General features: G+C 39.2%; 2 protein-coding genes across 5 annotated transcripts in view; one reads left to right on the top strand and one right to left on the bottom strand.

Moving 5' to 3' along the window:
• Nucleotides 1-6,016, bottom strand: part of CSPP1 (centrosome and spindle pole associated protein 1) — a 61,754-nt gene extending 55,738 nt beyond the window's left edge. For all 4 annotated transcript variants that reach the window (XM_069004902.1, XM_069004904.1, XM_069004905.1 and 1 more), the window contains exons 1-3: nt 5,939-6,016; nt 1,158-1,261; nt 490-586 (exon numbers count right to left, since the gene is read on the bottom strand). In XM_069004902.1, coding sequence (XP_068861003.1) covers nt 490-586; nt 1,158-1,259 — 199 coding nt within the window. In that variant the 5' untranslated portion in view covers nt 1,260-1,261; nt 5,939-6,016. The remainder of the gene's footprint in view (nt 1-489; nt 587-1,157; nt 1,262-5,938) is intronic.
• Nucleotides 6,017-6,810: 794 nt separating this feature from the next.
• Nucleotides 6,811-17,422, top strand: COPS5 (COP9 signalosome subunit 5). The gene is made up of 8 exons (XM_069004898.1): nt 6,811-7,040; nt 7,144-7,378; nt 9,925-10,053; nt 10,529-10,594; nt 12,045-12,130; nt 12,965-13,076; nt 13,813-13,961; nt 17,026-17,422. The coding sequence occupies exons 1-8, from the start codon at nt 6,883-6,885 to the stop codon at nt 17,108-17,110; spliced, it is 1,020 nt and encodes a 339-aa protein (XP_068860999.1). The 5' UTR covers nt 6,811-6,882; the 3' UTR covers nt 17,111-17,422.
• The last annotated feature ends 680 nt before the right edge of the window (nt 17,423-18,102 follow it).

The following is an 18,102-nucleotide window of genomic DNA, read 5'->3' as shown; positions in this document are numbered from 1 at the left end:
TGCATCTTAGCCAAGCTGGACCAGGACTCCTAAGCTAAGAGGTTGAAGGAAAGCAGCCCTACTTCCCATATACAGGGAATGTACTCTTTTGCAGTAAAGTTCAGATGAAAGATGAACTTTCGAAGATTTTGCTGCACCCCAATACAATAGGAAAGGACACATCACCTATCAAGGACTGGCAAGCAGGTTTTTTGGGTTGTTCTTTTTTTGTTTGGTTCATTTGGGGTATTTTTAATGGCACTACCTTGCAAGAAGAAAGAGAAAGCTTTTGGCATATTTTCCTGATTAAAAAAAAAAGAAAACCTAACTAAAAAAAAAATTGCATACAATCCCAAGACTTTTGGAAGACTGGGGAATTATTATGCACTTGAATTAAAATGATCATCCTAATGATTAAAGATACAAAGCAGTAATTCCCTTCCAAAAATTGTCAAAGATAATGAAATGCTACTTAAATCTAGAAGACATATTAAAAAATATATACTGTACCTAAAGGATAGTTCTGTTGACTATTTGGAGGTATATTTTCTTTAGCCATGGAGATTAACATCTTGCTAGTTTCATAAAGCTTCTCTGATTCCTTATTCTGAAAACAAAACAAAATGCCTTACTGCATCACAAAGTAAAGGAAATATCACATGAAAGAACAACGTTAGTAATGTAATTATTAGCACTGGAGAACAGAGGGATTGAAAGTAATGCTGGACTAACACATTAAAATTACTAATAGGAAAACTGTGATAAGAACAGATTTTTTTTTTAATTGTTATTTGCCTTTTATATTTCATAAGTTTCTGGAACAGAAATTTTGAGGATATTTATACCTTCCGTCCCCACACCAACACCCAAGCTCTGGAGTGGACAGAGGACAGATCCCTGCTAATCAGCTTCCCTAGGGAGGGCCAAAGGAGTAAGAAAAGCCAGGTACAAGACTTTTCTCACTTGTAAAACATAAATCTTACTGTGTATGCCTGGTGGCAAACAAGTTTTTAAAAATCTACATGAAGCACTGAAGTTGGAAATTACTTGGAATAGATAAATCTTTAACATACTCTTTAACAACAAATACAGTTTTAAGAGTGTAGTAAAAGCAAGTTTCAATCAAGACTTTGGCAACAGAAGTATTTAAATTCAGGAAAGCTTTTTAATACTCTTACCCTCATTTCCATGTAAGGTGGATCATTTTCAAGTTCTGCCTTATCTTGTGCCAACTTGGCCTTCTGGTCTTCAATAAATTTTTCTAGATCATCCGCCATCATTTCTAAAGTTACAGAAAAGATGTAGAACATGGCATTTACATTAGAGCCTCAAAAATGTAAAGCTCAATTACTGTTGCTTAAGACAGCAGTTAAAAATAATCAAATTTCTCCCTCAAAACTACAAGTCTTAAGATGTTTGCTGGGTCAACAAAACAACTGACTTGGGAAACCCATCCACGGGGGAGACTACTCGATGTTTCACCAGAAAGAAAATTCAAAGATTTCAGATTACAAGACTGAAGATACTTCCCTAATTTTTTTTCCTAACATGGCTGAAGTGTTTTGGGGTTGTTTTTTTAAACTGCAAGTCTACCAGTGACCCTTCACTACACACTAGCACAACCTTACTCTTAGTGAATTATAAAATCAAAATTAGAAAACATAGAAAAGTAAACAGGATGAATGAATCATTAGGAAAAAAGTACAAAAGATGCAAAATATATGCACAATCTAAAATAAAGACCAAATCATACGATTAATTCTGTGCTTAACTTACTACCATGAGAAGTCTTGAAAATAATTGAGCTTATAAAACATTATTTTTTTTTAAAAACCCTCACAAAATACATGCATAGTGTTTCTGGAGTCGGAGACAACAGTACCTACCTCCTGGACCCATAAAATAGTAGAGGCAATAAGAACAGCTACAAGTCTGCAATAATCCTAAAATCAGGGATATGAGAAAGCATTGACTGAGAATCAGACACTGATCTGTAAGAAAACATGTTCTGAGGAAGAGCTAATTACCTCTCTTCCATTAGTTGTGTGCCTTGCATATTTAACTGAAAGACCTTCAGAGCAGAAATTTTAGCATCTTATTTGTAAAATTTAGCATATATTGCTGCTTTCAACAACCTCATAATGAAAACTAAAACCAATCAAATTCCTGTCAATGGAACTATACTGAAGTTGAGTTAGAATAGTCCTATCAGAACTAAAAATACTGCAAAGCTGCATATTAACTACTTTTGGAAAAAGAAAGACAAAACCAAAAAGAATGACTGCATACAAGCCTACACATTCTTATCTCCACTCAGCATTTTCACCAACTCCACTGGAGGAGGAGTTTTACAAAACCAAGCCTACCGATAAAAAAAAAAATCCTTAAGTTATATTCCATGCTTAAAAGAAGCATGAAACTGAGAAGAAAATTATGACCCTCAAATCACTCCATGCAGCATAAGCAAAAGGATTGCTTATGCAGGTTCCTGAAAAATGCCATAAGATCCAGTATCTAAACTAAGACAGCAGTTTTTTGAGGCTAATTCAGTATCTTTATAAGATTGTATGAAGTAAACAATTGGCCAATGATAAAGCTATTTTAGAAAACAGTTTCAGGAAGAGGATCAAAGAACTCAAAAACAACAGCAACAAAAAAACCCAAACCATCATCTCAAAATAAGGGAGCACACAGGTAAACATAAAAATAATGTGTCCAGAGAGACTGAGATAAATTCTCAGTAGAAGCAAAATGGAAATAAATGCACAAATTCTAAGGTGAAGTAATTGCATAATAACTTAATTTAAAGAATACATTTGCTTGATGTATTCCTTAGAACGTAGTCCTTTAAACTTTTTCTCTTTTTTGATTCATAATATAAAAGTGTAATATTGTTATAAAGGAGGCAGAACTAGGCCAACCCATTTACAATTCCTAGTAGTAACACAGGACAATCAATGCCAAAAATAAATACCCCCATCTGATTTGTCCTAAATCTTTAATCTCATTAGTTTTGCACACTGATAAAGGATAAAAGAAATCTGAAAGAGGATAAGTTTCCAAGCATGGTAAATTTTATTCAGCCTATTAGGTTACATAACAATAATGAAAAAACTGTTCAGAAAGGGTGAAACAACTTGTCATACTAAAGAATTTAGAAGTTGGTCTCATCACCTACCCCGTGCTGCACAGTCATCAAGAGGAAAATTACCACACGTAGGAGGCACTGTGAGAAGCCTTTCTAAAAGCTCACTGACTGGAACATCTATATTTCCTACCTCTATTAACAACAGCATTTATAAACTCTAGCACTGTTTCCAAATCACTGTATGGGAATGGTACCAAACTTATTCTGAGAGCTGGCATAAGGAAAGGAGTCTTTGCAGTGTATTTTCTAACTAGCACGAGGAAGACAATGAATATTCCAGCATTCTGCACTCCTATCATATTGCTCAAAAGGCCAATATAATAAATTGAAAACCAAAGACAAAACAGTTACAGTTGAACAGTTGAATTCCACAGGCAATTCAATTGGTGTGAAGAAAGCTGCCAACTCCAGGCCTTGGAGAACACTAAGCTACAGCACTACTGATTCAGCATACCTTTAACACAGCACAATTGCCAGAAGAGTAGCCAAATCCTTCTTAGAAATATCTAGACATTTTACATCTTAACATCCTTCTACTTGAGTTGATCTTCTTAAAATATACATGAATGCAAACTTTATGAGACAAGCAAAAAGAATATATTATACCAAAAAAGAAAAATTCCTTAGTTGTTCTAAGCAAAAGAGTGACAACTTCAATGTGACACACTGTTAAGTTCCAAAAATATACCAGCATGTAAGCAAATATCCTACTGAATATTAATCAATTTCATCATCTACCTCATGAAGAGATTATGACTAATCACAAAAAAATAAAGAAATAACACATTTCTATCTGAAATGAGGCCTACTACAGCCCACAAGCATGCAGTGAACTATATCGGAGGTGACAGCATCAAACTGACAGGGAACTGTCAACTTCAAACTGGCTTCCCATGGCTGCACAAACACACTGAGGCACAGCCTGACACTGTAACACCAGTTCAGAACAAAAGAATTTATTTTCAGTTTAGCAACGCATCATAATTCTTTTTGAGCATTTCTAGATTCTTGTAATTACTACTAAAAGTAGCAGATTCAAAACCAAACTGGGATACATCGCTCCATGGGCACGTGCAGAGCGCAAAGGGAAAGTCAAAATATGCTGTAAACACTTAAAAATCCATCCATAGGCACTAAAAATCACAAGGCATAAACATATTTTTCAAGCTTTTTGTAAAACAGAGTATTTTGCAAATGCTGTTTCTAAAAAATGTTTGATAGCACTTATCTATCAGCTTTCCTTTAGCTCTTGCAACTTTAAATCTTGGATAATTTGCATTCTCAAAACAATGCATTATTCAAAGTGAAATTCAATTAAACATCCGTCTGCTATATATTTAAGTACTGTTTGAAAATGTCCCATAAAAATATTTTTACACATTTTCTCTTTCAAGAAGATGTTAGATTTTCATAGCCTCTTTTCCTTATTCAGAGTTTTTAGAAAAGCAACCCTGAATAATTACAGTCACCCAGGTAGACTTCAACTTAAGCAAATACAACAAGCAATAGAAAGCATATAGATATTCAAGAACAATAAGTCAAGTCTGAACATGAGATTTTTATTGGATCTATGCCCAGTTAATAATGCATGTCTCTCTATTCAAGTTATTCAAAACATCTATGTGCATGTGTATTGTATGTACTATATTTACCTACATATTGTTAGCTACTTTATCACCTAAAGTTTACTGCATTACATTTTAATCTTTCCCATCCCCTCCTAATTGTTCAGAAAAATGGACAAAATTTAAAACCAGCATGTGGAAGATTTTGTCTCTTCTTTGCTACCATAATATTAAAATATCATCAGGAGCACCAGCAAAATGGTAATTCCCATCCACATGAACTGCAGCACGGGTGTCAAGGAGGGAAATGCAACCACATGCCACGTTTAGTAATTGTACTTACAGGTTACACGGCCACTAATTGTGTCATTAAGAAACACTGTTCAAAGTTTAACCCAAACTTCCTAAGGAATTAGTACTGCCTGCTTCTGTACCCTTGTGAATGGCACTTAGATAAAGCTACTGCTGCCAGAGATGCGCTCCCTGTACTTTTCTTTCAAATTCACTGCTAAAAAGCACAGGTTCTAGGGTCTGGCCACTCACAAATAAACTCTTGACTAAAGCAACGCGACTTTTTCGCAACTGAGAAGGCAATCCATCCTCTGAACAACCAAGCAACAAGTTTCGCGAGTTACCTTCCCTCCAATACAGGGCCTATCTACTTTGCAGAGCACGTGATTTGATCCAAAAAGACACTAATTTCGAAAAACTTTCAGACCCAGGAGATCAGGTTTATTTCTCCAAGAGCGATAGCTCGGGTACGCGCCTCTCCCCCGGCCTGCAGCACCCGCGTCCCAGCCTCCCTCCTTCCCTCCATGGCAGCACCTCTGGGGCACCCCGCAAGGCCCCGACCCCCCAGGGAGCAGCTGCGGGGCGGGGATGCGGCACTCGGGGCTCGGCCCCTTTCCGGATCGCGGCGCCGTTGTCTGGCAACGGCCGCACAACAAGCGGCCCCGCCGGAGGGCCGGGGCCAGCCGAGCCGAGCCGAGCCGAGCCGAGCCGAGCCGAGCCGAGCCGAGCCGAGCCGAGCCGAGCCCCGCCGCCCCCGCGGCAACCCCCAGACCCAGCGGTACGCCCCGGGTGCGCCCCCGCCCCGTCCCGCTCTGGAGCCCGTCCCGCTGCCCAGCGAACCCCCCCTCTCCCGCCGCCGCCTGCTCCGGGCTGTGAGCGATGCGGGCGATGGAACCGCCCGGCGGGGCTGCGAGGAGGGTCCCCGGCTGCCGCGCCGCCCCCGCCGCCCGCTCACCGGTACCGGCGGCCGCGGCTCCGTCCGCGCCCCGCGCGCTACCGCCGCCCCGGAACCCGGCGGGCGGCGCCGCGCAGCGCCCCCCCCTGCCCCGGAGGGCGGTGCGAGCCGGCCGCCACCTCCTCCCGGGCGGGGAAAGGGAGCGGGAGGGGAGGCGGCGGCGGCGGGCGGGCTTCCCAGCATCACGGAATGGGGCAGGTTGGAAAGGGCCACAGTCGGTCACCTGGTCCAACCTCCCTGCTCAAGCAGGGTCACCCTAGAGCACATGGCACAGGATCGCATCCAGACGGCTCTTGAGACTCCGCAACCTTTGTGGGCAATCTATTCCAGTGGTCGGTCACCTGCACAGTAAAGAAGTTCTTCCTCAATTTCAGGGGGAAATTCCTGTGCATCAGTTTTCTTGCCTCTTGTCCTATTGCTTGGCTCCTCCGAGCAGAGCCTGGCTCCATCCTCTTGACGCCTCCCACTTTAGATACTTATATACATTGATAAGGCCCCCTCTCAGTCGTCTCTTCTCGAGGCTGAACAGGCCCAGCTCTCTCAACCTTTCCTCCTGAAAGAGATGCTCCAGTCCCTTAAACATCTTTGTTGCCCTCCGCTGGGCCCGCTGCAGAAGTTCCGTGTCTCTCTCGTACTGAGTAGGCCAGGACTGGTTACAGTAATTTAAAAAGTATAAGTAAATAAATAAGTGGATAAATAGTGAGAAAGGCCTCGGCCCGGCCGGGGTCGGGTCCCTGCGGCGCCGCTTCTCGGCGCCATCGGGTCGAGCCCGGCCGCGTGCAGAGCCGAGCGCAGCCGCTGGGGGCGCAGCGCCGCCCGCCCCGGGCCTGCGCGGACCGTACCACCTCCGTCCGTACCACCCTCCGTCCGTACCCCCTGCCCCGCGCTTGGTTCCGCCGGCGGCCCGGTGCGGCGGTGCGGGGCCGGGGCCGGGAGCGGGGGCCATGGCGGCGGCGGGGAGCGGCGCCTCCGGGAGCGGGATGGCGCAGAAGACGTGGGAGCTGGCGAACAACATGCAGGAGGCGCAGAGCATCGACGAGATCTACAAGTACGACCGCAAGCAGCAGCAGGAGATCCTGGCGGCCAAGCCCTGGACCAAGGAGTGAGTGGGAGAGGGGCGGCGGGCCGGGCGGGCGGGCGGGCGGTGAGGACCGGCCTGATCTGATGGCTCTGCCTTCCCTTCCGCGGCCTCTGCGATGTTGCAGCCACCATTACTTCAAGTACTGCAAGATCTCTGCCCTGGCGCTGCTGAAGATGGTGATGCACGCCAGGTCCGGCGGCAACCTGGAGGTGATGGGGCTCATGCTGGGCAAAGTGGACGGGGAGACCATGATCATCATGGACAGCTTCGCCCTGCCTGTGGAGGGCACCGAGACCCGCGTCAACGCGCAGGCCGCCGCCTACGAGTACATGGCTGCCTACATCGAGAACGCCAAGCAGGTAAGGAGAAATGGCAGGAGGTGTCTGACCGCCTCCGTGGAGGTCCTGTGCCTCTTGTGAGCTACAGAACATCTCGGGGGGTTGCAGGCTTCCCCCGTCCCTCAGCGATAACGCGCCTGCCCGATTGTCCTGTCTCTACTCAAACATGACAGTAAGAACTGACAGCAGCAGGGAATGCAGGACCATGTAAACATCTTCACATACATATTTTCCTGACTTACAGTAGATCATCAAAGGTTGGACACGATGATCTTGGAGGTCTTTTCCAACCTTAATGATTCTATGAAAAGTAGTGCATTCTCCTTCCCTTTGTAAACTATTGTCATTGCTGAGGAAGTGTTTTTATGGCTGAGGCTGCTGGCTGTGTGAGGGAGTGTTTTTCTAAAATAACTGATACATCTTTGTAAAAACAATATGCAAAATTAAACATATGTGTGTATTGGACATACTTAGTATTTGTAGATCAGTATTATGAAATTTATTCTTACCTTCTTTTGAGGTCTTTCTATATAGTATGCTGCTCTTTTCCATAAACTAAAAAAGACATATTGGTGAAGAAAATGCTAATGAAGGAATCAGTAAGTCTCAGTGCAACTTAATTATTCATATTTATCATTTGGGAAATTAGATGGAGAGACTCAGTTGTCTGTTTCTCGTCTTTGTCACCTTCTATTCAGAGATCCATGTCATATTAATGCTAACTATACAATAAAGTTCTCATATGCAGAAAGATAACAGAAATACAACTCTGCTCTGTGGCTGATGTGGAAATCAGCACAGCACATCAGAGTACTTGCTGATGTGCTTCTTCCAATACAGGACAATCTTATACTACAAATAAGAGCTGAAATAATTTTAACTCTTCAAGCTCAAACAGTTTTGAGACCCAGTCGACCCTTGGATATTTAAACCAGCTAAAATTAAAAGCCCCTTACCTACTAAGTGGATGTAACAGGATTATTTGGGTTACTTTGGAGAGTTGTACCTATATTCACAGCCGTACATACAGTTGGAGATACTGAAATGGATGTGCATTAGGCTGAATCGTAACATCAGCAAAGAGTAAACATAATGCAGACACAGTTACATTCTGGGACTTTTTTTTAATAATTCATCCCTGTGAGAAAATTTAGAAATAATTCATTTAATCTAGTTTATCTGAAAACAATGTCATGATGCTAATTCTCTTATTGCAAAAAGTAGGTAACTTGAAGGGATGTCTTTGTCCGTAGGTAACTTAAAGAGATGTCTTTGCCTAAAGATACAGTCATCATATCTTTGAATAAAGATATATTCATACAATCCCATTCTTAGGTAGAACTACTGAATTTCAAAATAGTAAGTATATAGCATAAAATTATAAACAGCTTGTCTTATGTTTAAAACAGTCCAGGTTTCTGTAGGAGTTCTTATGTGATAGGAAATAGTTTTTCCCCATTGTTTATATTGTTCAGTTTTGTCTGTAGTTGGTTTCACAATTTTGAAACTGAACTTGTGTGCAAATAAAATAACTCAGCTTTCCTGGTGCGCTGGAGGAGTTTTCATGCTGGCTGTTTCATATTTGATTTTGGCAAGCACTTGTTCCTGGAATAGCTCTTTTTATCATTAGGTTGCTAGTTAATATATCCCTCTATGTAAGTGCTTCATACATGCTCAAGTTCCAGTTACTTGATTCTCCATGGACAGGATGTGGTCTTAATGTAGTCAAACGTGTTATTTGGCTTTGAAAAATAACACACATTATTTAGTGTTTTGTTGGTCTCTCTCATGGGAGTTTTAAAGAAAATACAATTATTATTCACCAGTTAAAAAATAAAGTAGGCAGTTTGTGTGTTCTGTCTCATCATAACCGGAGCAGCCAGTAAACAATTCCTTAGAGAGGATCACAAAAATTAGATAGATCCATTAGGTGTTTATTCTCTTGGGGTTTTTTGGCTTTGCTCCTTTCTCTTCCAGTGTTTTTAGAGATAGCCAGGTGTATTATTTGGAAACGCCTATTTTGAGGTTTTATCTGATGACAAGTTGCCAACAATTCATCTTTTGGCTTTTAAACCTGGCTTCAGCCAATAATTTCTGTCACTTCTGGTGTTTGAAAACATGCCTTTGAAGTTATTTTTTAAACCTATCACTAATCTAATAGTATATGCTTGTAAGATATGTTACCATACTAAATAATTCATTCTCTACTGATATTCCCTACATTATATGAGATTATATATACTTGTGTTACATTCCTAAGAAATTTCTCAGTCCTGCTGAGGAGCCCCAGCTCACCATCCAGCTGTGTGGAACCTCTTCTGTACTTCAGGTGTCGCTGAAGAAGGAGCTCCAGGCTCCTTGAAGGCCTTCGTTCTGTGGCAGCAGCGGTAGCAGAGAACGCCAGTAGTACTCATTGTAGTGTTTGTAGGGAACTGTTTAGCACGAGTGGAAATTCCTGTTTATCCTGCCGCGCCTGGCAGTGTGCTGGAAGTGCCGCTGGAGGGCAGCCGGTGCTTTGGGAATGGTGCTAAACGCTAGGGCTGTTTCCCTTCCCTGCTCTTATTTAGGTCGGACGCCTGGAAAATGCCATCGGCTGGTACCACAGTCACCCAGGCTACGGCTGCTGGCTCTCGGGGATCGACGTCAGCACCCAGATGCTTAATCAGCAATTTCAGGAACCCTTCGTAGCAGTGGTTGTAAGTACTGGCTGACGGGTGATAATGCTGCAGAGCAAATCACGTTGAACAGGGAATACCTCTTGGATTTCTGTCTGTTAGGATTCTAGTAGTGTGTACTTTGTATGAAGGAAGTGTTAGATCCACACTTTAAACCAGTGCCGCTCCTTTTGCTTTGCTGGCCACATACTGGCCAAACCGGTAGTGTTGCTTGCCTTTTCACTGCATTGTTTCATTTATGGTATAATTCTTAAGAATAAGGAGTTTTTAAGTATTTTGGAAATAAGGAAAATTAGTTTGAAAAAATGATCCACTGAAGGCTATTGATATTCCCATCTTTTTAGAGAGTCTCATACCAACAGAAAAAGTACTGTTTATGACAAAACTAATACAATTTGCATGAATTACATTTCTGAAATAAAATTACTATAAACTTAATTTAAGCCTGTAATAATTAATAAAATGTATGTAATGAATATTACCTGTATTTCTACAGATTGATCCAACAAGAACAATATCTGCAGGAAAAGTAAATCTTGGAGCTTTTAGGACATATCCTAAGGTAAATAGTTAATATTATCTAGTGTGTGATCACTGAACTGTCTTTAAATAACAATGGATTGGTTTTAAAGATTATTGCAGTGATTGTTTGAGTTTGGTCTGCTGTGCTGTACTGAATGTCATTGCTCATTCCAAAGGAAGATGTGCCCATACACTGGTTACTGCACGCTTTCAGATGTCGATTGCATTTATAAAGGTTGACTTCTAAATTGGTTTTCATAAAGTTTTGGCAGTGTTAAATCAATTACACTGTCCAGATTGTGGAGCTGTCTCAAAACTATGTAGCTCCATATAGCCATTTTTTAACAGATATAGTTGTAGGTAGCATTCATCAAAATAGTTTTATGTTAGTTCCTCTCTGTTTATTTTTTTATACCTAAAACCAAATGTTAGTAGCATGTTTAATATGTTGTAATTCGCTTTTCATTTTAGAAAAGGAAGGTTCAAAACTACCTGCTTTACTTTTTCAAATAAATATTACGAATCTTCACAAACTAATGTACAAAAAAGTTAATTAAACAGTATGGGTTCGGCTTAAAACTAGAAAATCACATCAGTATTGGAGATCTAGGTCTCCAAATGCATCCTCTCATGTATACTTCTGGCTGTGCTATTTTATTTCAATCCAATAAAGCTCAGGTATATCTTTTAAATACCTAGTTATTAGTAACTCATCAAGAACTTCAGGCAGCCATCCAGTAAAACAGTTACCAAAATTAATTGTTTAATAAAAATCAATTTTTTTAATTAACAAAAATGTTTGTGAGAAGTCCAAGCATTAGTTTTGTGTTGACAGAAACATGAGAGAACAGTTTGTGATTCAGGAAAATATTCACTTCTGTGGGCAAAACCACTTCATAAATACTTTGAGAATTTTGAGCAGGGAGAAGAATCCTGCACCTGAAAACCAAATCACATCTGGAAAATGCAAGATAAAAGCATATTTTTAGGGGCTTCTCACAGTATACTGTGGGCAGTTCTTGCTTAGTCAGTAGCTGTGAGTGGCACCAGCTTGGCTAAACAAGTAGCTGAATGTTTTAGGTTTCCCTAAGGCATATCCATGGACGTTTCTTCCCTCTTCTCATGTATCCTATCTTCACTCAAAATTTCAAAGAATAGGTAGAGAAATACTGTCTAAGAAGAAGCTTGCCCTTTCTTTGATCTAAGAAATTATCTAATCGTAGCTTGTCATGTTACTCGTAAAAAACTCAACTATGACCACTAGTTTCTTTTTCATAAATCTGCAAATGTAATGACTAGTACAGCTAGTAAAGCCAAATGTAAACCTGAGATTCCAGAAAATTCCAAATTTCAGGCTACCAGGGGAAATGTCATTTTCTATAGACAAAAATAAACTAGAATTTCATAAACTAGAATTTTTTTGTGAAGTTTAGGCATTTTAAAAAGCCTCAGAATTCCTGTGTCATCTTTGCCATTTGTAACATTTTTAGGGCTATAAACCTCCAGATGAAGGTCCCTCTGAATACCAGACTATTCCACTCAATAAAATAGAAGACTTTGGTGTACATTGTAAACAGTAAGTAACATAAAAACTACTAACTTTATTATTTTTTGTATGTTTAAGTTAGTGATTCAGTATGGAAAAGTAAATTTCTTGCAGTGTTTCAAATCCTGAAGTGCACTGTTGCTTTAATACTCTTGCTTTTGTGCAAAAAGTGTTACTGTCATTTATCTGGAGATGTTTTAGGGGAGAACTGCTGCTGCAAAAAAAGAAGAACCTGGTTAAAAGCTTTAGCAGTTGATTTCTGAACACCTTTAAGCAGTGACGTCCCCTAAGGATTTTTGTTAGGGCAGGGAGGAAAGGGTCAGATGTCGATTGGTCATCAGGACTGGGGAGGCTGTAATCCCGCTGCTCTTCTGAGTAGGGGCAAGTGCTGTGCAGCTCCTTTTCTTGCTTTACTGGGAGTGTTAATTTGTAACACCACTAAAGCCTGGCTTCCATAATCAGTGTGGTGGAAGGTAAGGTTGTTTGCCTGTTTGTAACATTTACTGCTACGAAGCATTCCTAAAGGAATTAGAGGTGATGTATGCAAAACTACAATAATGTGTAAATTATTACAGTACTGAAGAACCCAAGCATGGAACAGGTTGTTAAGAGAATAATTAAAAATGCCTTGCAGTCTCATTAAACAGAACACAGCAGTATGTGTAGGGATTGTGTATTAAATCTATATATTAATTACTTATGGAAAGTTGTACAGAGATTTGGATACTGGGAGTATCTTTAGGTGCTTTGAATTTTTGAAGATATTTGCCATTGATAAGGATTTTTTGAGTTGTATGTACTTTGGTTCTGACAGTCAAGCAAGACAGATGGAAACTTATTTTGTTTGCACGTTTGTTTTTAAAGGTATTATGCTTTAGAAGTCTCATACTTTAAATCATCTTTGGATCGTAAATTGCTTGAGCTTTTATGGAACAAGTACTGGGTGAACACTCTCAGTTCTTCTAGTTTGCTTACTGTAAGTACCACAGTTGTGTGCATTGATTCATTCATGAGTGCTGAAAGCCAGGCCCTCTGCTGTAAAATGCTTAATAGGACCCTGAGAGATACAGATCCCACATTAAGAATCTGTAAGATAAAGCAAGAAAGGAAGGTTTTCTTAATCATAAATACTGAAATGTTCCTCATATCTGCTCTGTAAAAGTAGAAGGTGGGAATAACGTGCTTAATTTTACTGAGTTCTCTCCGTACACTTAGATTTTGTCTTAAATACTTTTTAACCTTGTATCTCTGTAGAGCACTGTAATGAATAATTCAGTTTAATAAGTAAATACTTTTTAAAAAGTAAACAGTGGAACTGTTAAAACAAGCTTAGAGCAGAAATACTGCAGGTAGACCTTCAGTGTAACAGCTGAGCATCAAAACCTTCCCTGTGCAGAAGGCAATTTTTTTTTTTTTTCTCTTGGTCAAAACCAACTGAATTTTACTCTTTCATAACTTAGGGCATGAGTTGAAAGTAGTAAAAAGTACCCAATTCAGGCTTTCGGGATTGAGCTTTTGTCAGTTCAAATTTGATGTTCAGTTTCTGTTCTCTTAACCACCACTCATGTTCTATATCACTTCAGTTGCAGATTTAGATTAAAATATGCAGCACTACACTTTTAAAAACTTTTCTCAGATTTGGTTTATTTTGTGTATAAATGCTTGAATTTATAGCTTAAATTCAGTATGTTTGTTACCTTCTTTCTCCTAAGAATGCTGACTACACCACCGGCCAAGTCTTTGATTTGTCTGAAAAATTAGAACAGTCAGAAGCTCAGCTTGGAAGGGGCAGTTTCATGCTGGGTTTAGAGACTCATGACAAGAAATCAGAAGACAAACTTGCAAAAGCAACAAGAGACAGGTAAAATAACACATCCATGTGTTCTTCCCTGTAAAAAGTATTATTTGGTTTTAAACTTTTATCATGCCTGTAATTGGAACCTGACAAGATTAGAGATAGGAATTATTAGATTATAGATAGGAATGAGAGACTCCAAAAGTCACTAGTTATTTTAGTTATTTTTGAAAGTTAAAGAAAATCTTGCCTCTATTAAACCTACAATGATTTTTTTTTTAGGTTTGGAATAAATTCAGCTCTAGTTTATTAAACAAAAAATTGCTGTACAATTCCATCAGTATCTGGCAAACAAAAAAAATGTTTTCTGTCATGCAAAATTGTAACTTTTCTAGAAGTAAGCACGTTTTTGTGGTTAATCAGGTTAAAATTAACAGTAAATAAAATTATGGTATAGAACATGATTTTAAGAACTAGTGTTCACAGTCCAGTAAGTTTAGTTTATACTTCTCTAATACTTGAACTAACTTAAAAATTATGAACTCCTTTTTTTCATAGATCTTAATTAATGTATCTTTTTTTTCAGAAACAAGAAGATGTTGGGGTTTTGTTGTTGTTTTTTGTTTTTAAGAAGTAGCTTACAGATATTCTGGCCTTTATATTTAGCTACCCTCCCTCACAGCAAACAGTTACTATTATAAGTTAATAAACTTCTTATCACTAGATCTACAAAATTATTTCAAGGAAGTTGTAATATTTTCCCTCAGTTTTCCATATGTTTATTGGTGATCAGCTCTGTTAATTTTGAGCTTTGAAGTACACAAGTTGCTTCTCGGTAATACTCACATCTCTTTCCCAATAGTCTTAAGAATGATATGTGTGCTTAGACTGTACCATATTAGAGTCACCATTTTTCCAAGTAAAATCTTTTAACAGAGGGTCATAGTATCCAACAGGTCATACAACTGGGTTGTTCAAAGACATTGTATTTGGCAAATTTAGGACTTTGAAAACCAAGAAATACTGCACTGTATATGCTGGTACAAACTCAGGTCCATCTGTGAAGAAGGCACCTGCACGCACCTTAGGAGTGTCCTGAGCGAGATGTAGTAATTCCATTTAATAAGGAACAATTCTGTAGAATCCCTTGGAACAGAGTGCAAAAATTGAACAAAATCTGGGATGTTTGCATTTGTATGTTTTCAGATTTTGAGGCTTTATGTCCCTCTTTCCCATCACTTTATCTTGATAATAGAACAGTTTCCTGGTATTCTCTCCCCCTGACACACCTCTATGCTAGCATACTGTGCCATAGTACAAAGCTGACTAAGAAAGAGATTTTTGAGATACCGGAGGAGTGGTGACTTATGTAGGTAAAAAAAATCAAGAGACAAAAAGGAGCTCTTGTGTGAACAGAAATAACTACTTACATCTTGCTCACTGTGCCTCAGTGAACACAGGCTTTGCCTTAATAAAGAGAGGAGTCGGCCTGTTTTGGACAATCCTTTGTTCCACAGCAAGCAGTGGGGGAATACCTGCAAATGTAATATGGTCATTGCTAAACAGAATCAGAGCTGCTCTTGTGCTGGTGTCTTCTGTGTGTTTGTTTCCTTCTTACAGAAAGTTAACAGCTCTTACAAGTTTTCTAACAAACATCATCGAGTTGGAGGCGGGTTGACTTTATAAAAATTAATACTCATTTAGCCTATTTCAATTGCAGAATACATTTGCAGTGGAGCTAATGCTGTTGCTAGGCCATAGCAGCCAGGTTAAGTGGTACCTCCCAGTTCCTGCAGGGCAACAGAATAGCAATGCTTTAAAGACATGAGAAGGATGGAGTTGCTGACAAGTTTGCATTGATTTTGATCTCTGTTTGGAGTCCCATAATACTGACCACATTTTATTTTCCCCTTACTCTCACATGCTTGTGGTTATTCTAAGAAATAACTCCTTCTCTGCTCATCCTATTATAATATTTCTTGCAGCAGGTCTAGGTATTTTTCTTTTCTGTTTTTATTTAATCTTCATCAGTAGTTAGTTTATAAATTGGAAGGGATTGGAAGGGATTGTTTTTGTCATGAATTCTGCTTTCCTGTGCAACAAAAGCTCCCGTAGCTCCCAAAATGGACTGTAACATTTCTACACATGCATGTTTTTCTTCAATTAGTGATCTTGCCTAAGAGAAAAGACAATAGAAGACCTATGCAGACATATGACAATATTTAGTGTCAGCTAAATTACTTTGAAGAAATAAGGTTGCAAAGTTTACTAAAGGATTGTTGGACATACCTGGTTTAGGAAAACAGTGCTGTAAAGCATTACCATAAAGGTGCTTACGCTGGGCTGTATGGTAACTTCTGTTACTGTCCATGCACATCTCTAAGCCATTTTCTGAGGGGACATACGCATTTGCCAAATTGTGCTCCAAGTCATCTTCCTTTCCCTAGGATTCCTTTATCTGTCTAGTAGTAATTTGTCCCTATTCTCCATGTCTTCAGTCCTGATTCATCTTTTGCATTTGTATATTCTGGTTTTATTTGTTAGTTTGACACTACATTGCCCTAAGGCAGACACTGGGGAAAACTTGGATCAATAAGAATCCTCTCAGCTGTTCAGGGGTTTTGTACATTACATATTTTGACCAATAACTGATTTATTCTATAAATTCTTCCTTTAATGTTCCCTGTAAAGTTTCTCAGGGGACCATGATTACTGTGCACTACCATTCTGGTAGTGGGCAAAGGAGATAAGGTAGAGAACAGTGAGAGCCTGCAGGTATTGATAACACTAGCTGATAGCTCTATTCCCCTAAGGATTTTTTTATTATTATTTTTTGGTTCAGATGACCCCAGAGCCCACTTGCTGTTGTTAATATAAGATGTCCTAAATGGCAGGACAAAGAAGTTTTCTGGAACTGGTCTTTGTGTGTATAGTCAGTTTGCTTTTTAAGTTACAAAAAGGTATTGGCAACAATGGCTAAACTGCTGCGTGTGACTGTTCCTTTCTGGACAGTTTTTAAGATTCATGGGGTTATGGGCACCCTGAACTTCCAAAACAGCTGGATATCTTCAAGGAAAATGACAGTTCAGTTCAGTTTTTGTCCAACATTGAATTTATGCTTGTTTTTCAGCTGCAAGACCACCATAGAAGCTATACATGGATTGATGTCTCAGGTTATTAAGGATAAACTTTTCAATCAAATTAATATAGCTTGAAGTGTATCACCAGTTGATATGGATCTCCAAAGCAGAAAATATCATAGTTTCTTTTGCTTGGACTTGTTCAATTTGGGAAATGAAGCTGAAGTGGAAAATTATTCATCTAATTTGTAGTACTTTTAATATTTCCCACCTGTCTGACCAGTTTTAAAGAACAAAATGTTCCAAAATGTAGTACAACTTTTTGTTCTTTATCATAAAACCAGTTTGCAGAATTGTTCCAAAGGAAAATAAATGTGACTTACTGGATTTTGCTCTTAGATATTTATCTCTATTATCCAACTGCAATAAAAGAATTTTGAAACTAAATGTGCATTTTGGGCCTTGATATTTTTGGCACACTTTTATCTTCTGTTACTCTTTTTCTTATTGTTCTGTAGAAAAGTTCTATCTACTCAGATTAGATAGGTAATCTGTGCAGTGTAAGAAGTTTGTTTCTCAGATTTTAATATATGTGCTTAATTTTAAGAATTGAAATCCCACTTGTTTCTCTTTTGTTAGTAATTTTATTAGTTATTAAATCTAGTGGAGCCTTTCTTGATTTAGGTTTACTGTCCAGCCAAAAATGGTTTCTTTTCACAGTAATGAAACATTTATGCATGGTACAACAGTATTTTGCTTATAGCTTCATACTCATGATGGACATTTTGTATTTCTACATAATCAACTATTGACCAGTTCTGCAATGAAACTCATAATATGGTTATATACCATTATTTTTCTCCTACTCACCTTGTATTGCTTCTCATAGTCACTTGTTGCATACAAAAGAACAAAATGAAAAATTACCTTTGAAATATGCATTAGGCTAATTTCAGGCCACAGATAATAAATGCATTAATCATAATTTCTGGCTTACGACATGGTGCTGCTGCAGGGCTGATCTGAGTTTGTTTTGGAGGCTTTCATATTGCATTTCAATAATACAAGATGTTTGGATTTCTTTTAAGTTTTCATTCTTAATCCTGAGTTTCCTGGGGGTTTTGGAA

Source organism: Aphelocoma coerulescens, chromosome 2, assembly GCF_041296385.1.
Source record: "Aphelocoma coerulescens isolate FSJ_1873_10779 chromosome 2, UR_Acoe_1.0, whole genome shotgun sequence".
NCBI classification, from domain to species: domain Eukaryota; kingdom Metazoa; phylum Chordata; class Aves; order Passeriformes; family Corvidae; genus Aphelocoma; species Aphelocoma coerulescens.
The sequence above is the reverse complement of the archived record's forward strand: the minus strand, read 5'-3'. Positions and strand labels throughout refer to the sequence as shown.

Coding starts and splice junctions, on each gene's coding strand:
- COPS5 (XM_069004898.1), top strand. CDS start 6,883: ATGGCGGCGGCGGGGAGCGGCGCCTCCGGGAGCGGGATGGCGCAGAAG. Junction 7,041..7,143: donor GCCAAGCCCTGGACCAAGGA/GTGAGTGGGAGA, acceptor GCGATGTTGCAG/CCACCATTACTTCAAGTACT. Junction 13,077..13,812: donor GTTCTTCTAGTTTGCTTACT/GTAAGTACCACA, acceptor CTTTCTCCTAAG/AATGCTGACTACACCACCGG.